This window comes from Lemur catta, chromosome 3, assembly GCF_020740605.2.
Source record: "Lemur catta isolate mLemCat1 chromosome 3, mLemCat1.pri, whole genome shotgun sequence".
Taxonomy (NCBI): Eukaryota; Metazoa; Chordata; class Mammalia; order Primates; family Lemuridae; genus Lemur; species Lemur catta.
In genome coordinates this window covers 51,860,519-51,872,662 of record NC_059130.1, presented here as the reverse complement: position 1 = coordinate 51,872,662, position 12,144 = coordinate 51,860,519, and the positions used below count along the sequence as shown (strand labels likewise).

General features: G+C 39.4%; 1 protein-coding gene across 2 annotated transcripts in view; it reads left to right on the top strand.

Annotated features, from left to right (window-relative positions):
* Nucleotides 1-3,028: 3,028 nt before the first annotated feature.
* ABCD3 (ATP binding cassette subfamily D member 3) overlaps nucleotides 3,029-12,144 on the top strand; it is a 79,522-nt gene continuing 70,406 nt past the window's right edge. Inside the window, exon 1 of one of the 2 annotated variants that reach the window (XM_045547494.1) lies at nucleotides 3,029-3,341. In XM_045547494.1, coding sequence (XP_045403450.1) covers nucleotides 3,232-3,341 — 110 coding nt within the window. In that variant the 5' untranslated portion in view covers nucleotides 3,029-3,231. The remainder of the gene's footprint in view (nucleotides 3,342-12,144) is intronic. The other variant, XM_045547495.1, reaches the window with a different exon arrangement.

Below are 12,144 nucleotides of genomic sequence, written 5' to 3'. Positions count from 1 at the left end.
AGTCCGCTTTTGTATACAAGGCTGGCTTGCTTAACGCTTGGTTGCGATAAAGAGCTAAAAAAAAAAAAAAAAAAAAAAACATAAAAGACCTGTACTCCCGCTGCGCGGGGTCCCTGCCCATAGAAAGAGACCACTGCGTTGGTGCTCGGGGCTTGGACCCTAGTTCGAACTAGTCAATAAACTCCTTTGCCTTTTACAGCCTCAGTGACTCTGTCATTCTGTTCCCGGGCCCGAGGGAATCTGGCTCTAACACTCTGTGGCAGCTGGCTACCCTAAGAGCAAGCAATCCCAGAGATCAAGGCAGAAGCCACAATGCCTTTCATAATCTAGCCTCAAAGTCACATACCACCACCTTTATCACACTCTGGTCACAGAGACAAGCTCTGATGTGAAGGAAAGTACATAAGGGTGTAAATTACATGCACATCAGGAAGCAGTGATCACGAGGGACAATCCTGGAGGCGGGCTAACATTTCTGCAAGAGGATTTCTAGATTCCCTACCTCCCTATGCCCTGCCCTTCCCGGTTTCCAATAGCTCACATTGTTTAAAAATCAGAGCTCCTGGAGATCTCCCAATACAATCACATTTTCTCTTTTTCTTAATTATTTAGTATTATAAAGTGTAAACCTGCAAAATTACTTTGGTTAATTATCAAAGGACATGTGTTCTTTAATATCCTAAACTGTCAGAAACTTTGTTGCTCTAAAATCTTATCAGTGAGAACAGAATATTCCTTTCTTGCCTGGAGGATCTGAACACTGAGTCACTTTGGCTTAGAGAAGCAGCCTCAATGTACAGTGCAGAGGTTCAGATAAGGGGTTTTCAGATACGATATTCCACATTAATCTTAAATTTATGTTTCCAAGGAAATAGAACTTTGAGTATGCTTCTCAACCCAGGTTTGATATTACATATGGATCTGATTTGCTTTGAGTTTATTAAGCACTGCTTGATTTAGATTTTACCTACATTCCTTTCTTTCCCTAAATACTACAATGATTTCTCATTTCTTCCTTTTAAAAAAATTTGTAAACATTTTTTGTAGAGATAGAGTCTCGTTATGCTGCCTAGGCTGGTCTGGAACTTCTCACCTCAAGCAACCTCTGTCCTCGGCCTCCCATAGCTCACAGTTCCCATAGTGCTGGGATTATAGGTGTGAGCCAATGCCCCCACTTCCCCTGCCCATTTTGGTTTTTTTTTTTTTTGAGACATGCCCATAATTCCTCTGCTGTATGGTTTCCTTTGTTTTAGCAAGTTAATGAACCTAACTTTGTTGGATTACTGGTTTGCTCCTGGTGATCTTTATCAGATGGGGTTTATCAACAGCTAAAATTATTTGAGTTCAAAAAACTAATTTCAGTTTTTAGAATCTCCTGGGCTACCTTTTAGAATATCTTTTAGAGTATTTAGAATTATTTAGAATACCTTTTAGAGTACCTTTTAGAATACACTGTGAATGGGTCATCCCTATCTTTCCTCTGAATGTTTTGAAATCTATTTCCTAAATAGACTATGTTTTTGTCTTACCTTGCTTGCACTTCCTTTATTGTTACAAACTCCAGGATGATACAGTCACTTGCTCCCAAGGTTCCCAACACTTTTATGTCATTCTGCACTTTAGAGAATTAGTAATTTTCCCTCCTGTTCTCCTGAGTGACTTCTTTGGACCTTTAGGATTCAGCCACAAAATCATTTTCTTTTTCAAGCCTTAATTCAAAGCTCTAGACAAAATGGAGTATTTTCTTGTTTGTGCTCTCATAGTGCTTTGTTCATACCTCTAATATGATTCTTACTCATATATAATTTTTTTTTCATGTTTTTCTTTTCTAACAACCTCTAGAGAATAGGGATTATGTGTTCATCCTTGTATTCTCTGTGCTAGGCATACCTAATTACCTAATGTTACATGAGGTGATGAAAATGTCCACATGACAAATGGAGAATTTAGAAGCTTCATTTTTGCATAATTTAGAATTGAATGCTGGGCACTCCTACAGCACGCCATTACTTCCTAACCTGTATTAGGCAACCGCCAATTTATATGGTGAAAACACCAAGGGCACCACTATTTTGTAGGCTACTTTCATACGTATGTGCATTATCGAGGTTTTAGGAACTTTATTTTCTGATTGGCACACTTGCTTTTTGTCCAGTTTCCTCAACTGAAAACTGCGATTCACTAAGTTACTGTATATATGCTAGGCTAAATGCTAGGGATAACAATTCCTGCATCATAGGATCAGACAGAAGAATGCTGTAATCTGTAAAGCCCTTCTGAATCTGGGAGGAAGGCCAGCATTAATACAATGAACGATTGTTACCCCTGAATGTCCCTTTGCAAAGAACAGCGTTTCTCAAACTTTTTGTTTGACCAGACCTACATAAAAAAATTACATTTTATGTCTCCAGCAGCGATACATCCATACAAAAATCTGAAATAAAAATTTCTCAAAACAACTCCTTTACTACGTAATGTACTCTGAGACTTTTGTATTGTGTTCTGTTCTTCTCAATTTCATTAATATAAGGTGGTGGTCCTGATTTACCAAAATGCTTTCCCAATTCCCTAGAGATTATAACTCATGGTTTGGAAAGGACTGTCTTGGAAAAAGGTATTTGATGTATCTGTAGTCATTCTTCCCACATCTCCCTACACCTCTCTGGAGTTCCCGACTGTTTTGTTTTCAACCCAATGATTTCTGCGCCTCTGTGACACGGTGCCAACTGTGACACTTTTGTGTCAGTGCTCCGCGGTGGGGCCGCTGCCCTTCTTCCCGGGCTCCTTTAAGAGGGTGGTAAAGGCCCTGCAGGGGAGCGGAGAGGCAGGGCCCGCTCTTCCAGTTCTTGTGAAAGCCAGGGTGTGTATGCTGAGGATAGGGAGGCAGGAGGGAGGCCGGGGCAGCAACAAAGCCTCGCGGGGGGGAGCTGCAGCAGCTGGGGGATCTGCGACGTCCCGCCGCCGCGTTTCCGGAGACCCCGCAGAGGTTCGCGCGTGCGCAGAACGCGCCCCAGGACTGTTCCGCCCTCCGAAGCGCCCGCGCGCGCTCCCGCCGAGCCAAAGTCCAAGGTGGGCTCCGGCGCGCGGGCGGCGCGCGGCAGGAGGCGGTCCTGTGCGGCCGGCACCGCCCTCTCTCCGCGCGCCCCTCTGCTCCCAGTCTCCCCCGCGCTTCCTGCACTAAGACAGTCGCCGCCGCATCCCCTTTGCCGGCTTCCTCGCGCTGGCCGAGCCATGGCGGCCTTCAGCAAGTACTTGACGGCGCGAAACTCCTCGCTGGCGGGGGCCGCGTTCCTACTGCTCTTCCTGCTCCACAAGCGGCGCCGCGCCCTCGGCCTGCACGGGTAAGCAGGCTCCTGGCCCCGCAGCCTGCCCGGGCCCGAGCGGGCGCTCCCCGCACGCTCTCCCTCCCCGCCGGCGCCCGGCCGACGGGTCCCTGTGCCCCGCGGGGTCAGGAGGAGGGAGGGCGGACCGCGACTGCTGCCGGGCTTCAATGTCAGGGCGTCCCTGTCCGGCGACCTCGCTGTGCCCCAGGGAGTGTGAATCTTTCTCCAACGCCAGCAAGCAAACCTGCGCCCCAGCCCGAGTCGGTCGCCTCTTGTCGAGGGTGGGAGGAGGGAAGCCGCGTGTCCCCCCCCCCGCACTTTTCCCCACACCCCCTCTTCTCTGTGTCAACTTTCTGGTGTGCTCTAGTTTTGCTCTCTCATCTCCAGACAGACTGTGAAGGATTTGTTTTGGGGACGTGGGTGTGTGATTTGAGGATGGGGATTGGATTCGCCAGCCTGGACGCTGTTGTCTAAATCACTTGGCTGAGGTTTGTTTGGCTCGATTCCCGAGTAATTGCTGTAGAAAGTCGCGAGGTGGTTCATGTGGACTATCTGTCCTGGGTCCTCTTGGCACGATTGCCTTCTAAAGTGATGCCCCCTTGGAGTTGGTCGGTGAACGCCCTGGAATTTCATGGGTAAGGCTGAATCGATTCTGTTATACTTGGAGGGCAGTATTCCCTCCCTTGATACTGCAGGTGAAAGGTTAAAGTGTATTTTAGGTGAGGTTCAAGCTTCTTTGTAGTTACACTCTACTCCTTCCACTATGAGAGAATTTTAATGTTTAGATTTAACTTTGGGAGGTTATAAGATCAGAGAAAGGAAGAGAGAATTGAGTTACGGTTGTGCAATTACAGGCATAAGAATTTTTATTTGCTGGGCTACACTTGCCTTCAGCAAATGAATGAGAAATGTTCTTTCTCAAGCATTTGCCAGTCATTAGATTTTTCATATTAATTCTTGGCATGCTGCTTTCATGTATTTTATTTCATTCATCCCTCTGGGCAGGCACTGTTGCCTCCCGTTTTGGGTTTGCCTAAAATATCTAATCAGTAGTAGGATTTGGACTAAAACACTGAGAGGTGAACTCTTAGGTCATAGTCCCCTTTCCACAAAGTTATTTCTAGCCTTCTCCTATTTTACTAAAATCTGAATCGATGGTCTTTCTTTTCCTTCTTTAATCTGCTTAACAAAGTTGAAAATGATTTTCATCATAGTCCAGACAATACAGTACTTACTACTTTTCTTCTATTCGGTTTGCTTTTAAAATGATATAAAAATATAAATATAGAACACATTTTTCTATTGGTTTGTATGCCTTCTGAGTTTCCAGTTGCAAATGGAAGTTACCTATTATCTGGAAATATACCAATAGAAAATATTATATGCTTTAATTTTAATTACATTTTTCAGAGAAGTGTTTAAGCATAGAACAAGTGTTTTAATATGGGGTAGGGGACTTGAGGAAAGCCCTAACAGCACTGGCTTACTTTTATGATTTTTTAAAAAAAACTTTACTGGAGTATCGCATACATATGGAAGAGTACACATATCAGTGTAGAGCTTGGAGAATTTTTCCAAGTAGAACACCCCTGTGTAATCAACATCCAGATCAAGAAACAGAGTATTATCAGCACCCCAGAAACTCTTCTAATGCACCCTTCCAGTAGTAGTCCAAGATCTACTATAAACTGATTTATAAGACCATAGATTATTGTGTAAGGGAAATTTTAAACATTATCTAGTGAGAATTAGTTGCAATAGGAGTAAAATAGTATAATAGAATTTGTCTTATTAAATAATTTTAGCTGCTCATTTGCCATTGTAAAATGCTTTAAAAATCTCTTTTTGAGGAACTTTGTGAACTTTTGGGGAGATTAAATTATTCAGCAGGTAATTTACTGAACAAAAGATTGTTGTTAGTATTTTACATTGGGATGAGTAGGGAAAATCTTTATTTTACACATTAAATATTTTGTGGGAGGAGAATACAGATTATGAGCAGATAAGCATGAAGTTTAAATTGCTGAAATAAAACGATTGAACAATTTTGAAACTATAAAGAATGACATTTTTTTGGTAAATCTTTGTAAATGGTATACTTCCAGACTCTTAGGAGTATTTTTCAGTAACTAACTTTGGTGTCACAGTTTGAAGATTAGAAGATTCTAACTTTATATTTTACTAGCTTTTTGGGTGTCTTTGGTAACGGGACTAGTTAATTTTAATACCTGATGCTTAATTAAGGAATTGGTGGCTGCTTGACCTTTTGTCTACGTTGTTAACAGTAGGTTTGTCTTAGAATATATATTCCCTTGGGACTGGATAGGTTAATAGAGCTAGTAAAACCATTTTAAAAGTTACAATGTAACATTGTTCCAAACATTAGAATGAGTAATTTAATGTTCTGGGTTATTTTTAATTTTTGTTAATGTACTTTTTTTCATCCAGTTAAACTTCATATGTGTGGGTGTGTATGACCTTGTATTATGGAAAATTTCACACATATACAAAGTAAATAAAGTAATAAAATGATCCCCCCTGTACACTTTCCCCTAGAAGTACCAACAACATTCTGCTATTCTTGTTTCTCTATGTGTACCTCCTGCTCACTCCTTATTTTTACAGGTTTTAGGCTAAATTTATATACATTGAAATGAACAAATCTCAATTTTACATTTTTTAAACAAATGGATATACTTGTGTAACACACCCCATCACAGATTAGACCATTTATATCTACCCAGAAAGTTCCTTGTATTCATTCCAGTCATTTCCCACCATGATTGTGCTAATTTTTTCACCTTAGTTTTGTCTACTCATACATTTTTTTTTTTTTTTATTTATGGGTAAAAGTGGAAACTTTTTACTCATGGATAAGGAGGGCCATTTATTCATTTCAAAGTCAGTGTCTCCTTCAGTACGTTATATTACTGTGCAGGTGCTTTAGGATATATATATACACATATATATGTATGTGTGTATAAATATACTACATACATTTAAAAAGTATAAGACATCTTTTCTCAAGGAACATGCATTTTTGTTAGGGAGAAGAAACTTAAACACAAAGTAGTTAAAAATGAAAGGTGATGACAGCATGAAGTGCATACACAGACATGCCTTAGCAGTTCAGAGAGAGGCCAGATTACGGTGTTTGGGAAGAGTTAGGGAAGGCTTTATGAAAGATGTGACCTAAGCTTAAAAGGAGTGGATAATGGGAATAAATTGAACATTATAGCAGCCTTTATCAAATTTTTGTTGCATTGATGGTTGAAAGAAACTTTGTGGTGTCCTTTCAATCTGTTTTCCACTGCCACCAGACCTCTTTTTAAGATACCCAGATGTAATCCTAATATTCCTTCATTAAAATCTTTCAGCTACTCTAAAATACAAACTTCTGGTCCTTGCCTACCTTTCCTCCTCATCCAGCCATATGGAGTATCTTGTAGTCTCAGTATGACAAGCTCTGCCCAGCCTAATTGTAATCACTGTCATCCCCACCCTCTAATATTTATTTTCCTTCAAGACTCAGTCAGCATTTTCTCTTAGATGTTTTCTGTCTTTTCCTGATCTCCAAACTGATGGAGGTGTCCTCTGCTTCAATGATATTCTAAGCATTCCTCTACTCTGGCAGTTCCACTCTGTATTATACTAGTTTGTTTTCTTGGCTTCTGCCTACATTAGACCCTGAGTTTCTTGTAGGCATGGACTGAGTCATCTTTAAATTCCTAGTTTGGATTTATCACGGGATAGATACTCAGTAAGTATTTATAGAGAAGATAAATGATATAGGATAGTTGGAGAACTTTTAAGGGTAATTGACAGGCAGTTGGAGATGTGGGACTAGTACAAACATGAATAGAGGTGTTATGCTCATAGATGTAATAGTTGTGTACTTTGGAGTATATGATATAACCTAGGTAATATGTGAAATCAGTGGGCCAATTTTAGAAGTCAGGGAAAGGGACCAATCTATATTGCCACAGTATTTTACTATCTTAAAACCTCCAAAAAACAGAACAAAGCAGTTTCTTTCCCTTCCCATTAGTGCTTGTCAAATAAAGTTCAGATTTCTCATACTGGATTTCAGAGTCTTCCTTAGTCTGGTCTCACTTTACCTGGCTAATCTTATATGCCATTGCCTGCCAGCGGGTACTGTGTGTTTCAAATAGGCCAATTTCTGCATTGTTCTTTGAACAGGCCGTCCTCATTCCTGGCTTTGAAGCTTTATTCATACCATTAGCCATACCTGGAATATCTCTTTGTATCCTTTGTTCTCCAGCTCTTATCATCCTTAAAGGGTGAGATCGGAGTCACCCCTTCCATGAAGTATTATTTAACTACTCTAGATGATTTAAATGATGACCACCCCTTTTTAACCTTTCTTGTTTACCTATTCATTACTGGTAATCTAGCTGTGTGTACCAAAGTCCATCAGCTTATGGGGGGGATTCTTCAACCTTTTTAAAGCCCCAGTCTATAAATGGTGAGAACACAGTTTCCTCTCCCAAATATTTCTGAGGAGTTTCAAGGAGCTTATGTTTCTTTTACTTCACTTCTTTGCTTCTGCTCTATTTTAGATCCCACTTACATCTTGTCTCTTGAGCCTGTCTCTTTTTTGGTATCTGCTTTGATTTCTCTAAAGTATCAGTCACAAAGCAGGTATTTGTAGTAAAGTTTTTTTTGAAAATTTGGGAGGAGGGGCAGGGAATATATCCCAGCATACCGAACAGCTTAAAATTCTTAGGAGTTCTTTGGGCATTCCCACTACTGGAAATTTTTTGACTATTTTTTTCCTGATTCTCAGCCATTTGGCCTGTGGCTAGGCCTTTTCTTTACCCATTGGGTGTCCTCATATCTCTAGCTTCTTACTCTCTGCACTCCCTTCCAACTAATCCCTCTACAACTGTCTTGCGAACTCCAAATTCAGCTGTCCTCCCTTGGATCTGCTTCTTTCAGATCAAGCTGTAAAAGGGACTAGCTTCACTTTTCTCATTTTCACAGGCCCACTGAGTATTCTGCAAAGTCACGTGAGGAGCTTGTAAAGGAAAATAAAAAACCTCAGAACCTCCAAACTCCTTAATGCCAAAGGGAAATTTAAGTCTGGAGGCTGAGACATGCAACACCCTCTTCCAAATGAATAGTTATTGCTTCACAACCTTGTGTCAAAGCATACATTAGCCAGACCCACACAGAAAAACAAAAGGACAGGCAAAATGCCTCAAGCATCTCCCAGATGACTGACTCCCAAAATCATTCATAAGTAAATTCTTTGCTGGCCTTCCATAAACAAGGACCTGTCAGTTGTAATTTTAGGTCTGCATTCTAAGTCTAGCTCCTAAAACTAAAGTCTGATCAGTTCCACACAATGTTGACTACAAACTTAACTTCCCAGGTACAGAACAAAGACAAGATGAGATCAATCATTCTTCTGCCTACCGCCCCTCTTTCTACATGCCTTCCCCTGTTTAACTCCTGAAAACCTCTTTGGAAGGTTTTTACTCTGGGCACACCCTAAAGCTCTGGCTTAATAAACCTCCATTGATTGAGATTCTTGCCTCAGTCACTCATTTTGGTTGTCAGGCTGGAGCTGTATGAAACCTTTAGGATGAACCATGAGTGGATGTTATTATATGGGTTGGCCCCGTTTGGATCCTAGAATAAAAAGGAGATGCTTAAGCAACCATAGGTGAAAAAAAGCTTGAAAGGATTTGCCAGCAAAAGCAGCTGTATACTGAACCCAACTGAAGCAAATCAGGTCCAGAGCACTGTTCTGAGAACTGTGTAGCTGTCAGTGATCTGCTAGGGGAAGCCAGGTGCAGGGTGTTTAATTACTCTTCTCAGTTTTGGGCACACTCAGGGCTTTTGCACTTGCTGTTCCCCCTGCCTGGAATGCTCTTTCCCCAAATATTCGTGGTGTTTACTTCCTTCCTTCTTTCAGTCTTTTATCAGACAACTTAGTGAGACCTTCTTTTGCCACACAATTTAAAATAGCATCATCTGTACACACACTGTGTCCACCCTCTTTGGTTTACTTTTATCCTTTGCACTTATCATTATAAAATGCACTATTTATTTTACATATATATCTTGTATATTGTATGTCTTTGCTGCTAGCATGTAATTGCCATGAGCACAAGAATTTTTGTGTGTTTTGTTCATTGTTATAGCCCAGTGGCTAGAACTGTGGCTGGCATATAATAGGCATTCACATTTGTTGAATGACTCTGCCTCTGAGATGCTTATTTCTTAGGGCTGTGGTTACTGTTGTTTTAAGTAACAAATTTCTCTTGCTACAAATGTAAATGTTGTCTCCTTAAGTATATTATGAGCTCTTTAGGAGCTGGACCATTTATACTCCCTATATGCGTGGGTAAAGCAAATCTCGGAAATATAAAATGGTATCTTATAATTTTGTAGCCTGCTTTTGACAGTTAACAATAGGGTATAAACATTAAAGACAATTTAAAAACTTAAAAATCATCCATAATGCCATAACCATACTACACATAGTTTTATGTTTGTATATTCCCTTTTATTCCTTATTTATATGCATATTTTTGCATAGTTATACATGTCTTGATTTAAAGCATCTTTCTTGTATTTCCCTATACATGACCTTTGTAACTATACTTTTAAAGAAATACATAAATATTCCTCTGTGTGTCTGTATCATAGTTTACTTTGCTCTTAATGTTGAGCATCTAGATTGCCTTCAGAAATTTTATAGATAATTCTATTTATTTTTGCAGGTGAACATTTTTATCTCTGCTGCATAACTTCCTTGGAATACATTGCTAGAAATAGGATTGATGAATGGAAGTTTATGAACTTCCTTGGTGTTTTTGGCAATGGTATGAACATTCTGGAAAAATTGACATACTATTCAAGAATTGTGCCAATTTGCAGTACTATGAATGTTAATTGTCTACTCATCATTAGGGGGTGTTTAATTTTTTTTCTACTTTAGAGGTGCAAAATAATGTAAGATTATTTTAATTTGCATGTATCTTATAATTTGTAAGAGTGAACATTTTTATATGCAGAAACTTGATCTTCATTATGGAGGCAGTTTGGCATAGTGTAGAAGCATGGTCTTTGGAGTCAGATATGGGTTAAAATTTTTAGTTACCCATTTGCTAGACCTATAACCTTGGTCAATTTACTCAACCTTTCTGAGCCTCAGTAGAACAGAGATAATAGTATTTATTTAACTCAGCAGTTAAATGTGAGGGTTAAAGGAGAAAATGTCTTAACCCAGTGCTTAGTAAATAAAAGGTAGCTATCATTAACTATCCCTGTACTTGCTAAAGGAAAACTGAAAGGACAAACATCCCATTGTTACTTTCTCAAAAACTGTTGAGCTTTCCTAAAAATTTCCTCAAATGTGTCCATGAAAATCTCTCTAAAGAAGCCTTTTCCAATTGATAGAATCATTTACTTTTTGAGTTGGAAAATATGTAAGTTAGTTTTACGTGACATGGTTTCAAGCCTTTGTATTTTTTCAGTTTCTGCTTCTTGAACGTGATACTCCTTATTTCTCCACCTCTTAAAGAGGCCGTTCTAAATGGGATTCAGTATTCAAATGTATTCTTACTGACACAGAATAGAACTGTGACCTGCCTTGTAGATCCTAAGCTTTTATTAAAACAGCATGAAGTTATATTCATTTTTATGACAAATATTCCTCACTCATATTTAGCTTAATAGTTCCCTTTCCCCTCCTCGATTTGTTGTGTTTGATTTTTTTTAAAAACCTGAGTATGTGGATCTTTTACACTTTGTTTGAGCATGTCAATTCCTCCTGCTGAAACTGTTTTGATCCTGCACGTTTACAGATTGCTTCTGTATATTTTCCCAATAAATAAAAAAATAATTGGGCAGGACTAAGTTTAGAACAGTGTATTTACTAATATACCGCTGTAATCTTTCTATTAATTGACACCCTTTGGGTATGGTATTATTGGCTCTCATCTTTCTTTAACTTACCAGCACCTTTTCGCACATTTCCTTCTGACCATAGACCTGGCATTCTGGCAATTTCCATAACCTGGTCTTTACTGGGCTAGTCAGAGCCCTCTTTTGGTATGTTTCTGGTGGAGTTGGTTGGTAGGGGGAAGGGTCTTTTCTGGTCATGGAGCTGTGAAGATGAGACCCTTGAGCTGCATGTGGGATCTGTCTCTTACATGGAAAAGGCAGAGAACCTCTGATTTTGTGTCTTACCAAATGCTTTGTAGTATAGTAAACAAAATTTACAGAATTTTTATGATACCTTCAGAGAAGAGAATAAACTTAGTCTGACATAACTTTTTGGTGAACTCATGCTTGCTCCTAGAATTTACCACTTCCTTCTAAGTACCTATGCCATACTGCCCACTTAGATAAATAGGTTATAATTTTTTCCCCAGGATCAACATTAAACTCATCCATGACCTTGATGACTGTCATCACCTTCTAATCTCTTGCAGTAGAATATAAACTGGAATTATAAGGAAGATAGGATTTTCATATATTTTCTTTGGAATTATTAATATATATGCCAAATTAAGTACAATTTTATGGGAAATGGTATTTCTCTATTATTTATTCTGGAAAGATTTTTATAGAATGTTAGAGTTGTCTAAAATGGCACTTGTAGTATTTCTGCATAGAATTAGGCATCAGGCCCTTGCTTGAGAACCTGGCTTGCATCATAACATTCTTTTTATGAGTAAGTCATTTTTGTTTCAGGCATCTCTGTCAAGAATATAGCCTTCCATAAGCATAAAGATAAAATTCTTTGGATAACTGATGATTGTGTTCTTCAGTGAGAACTATTTAT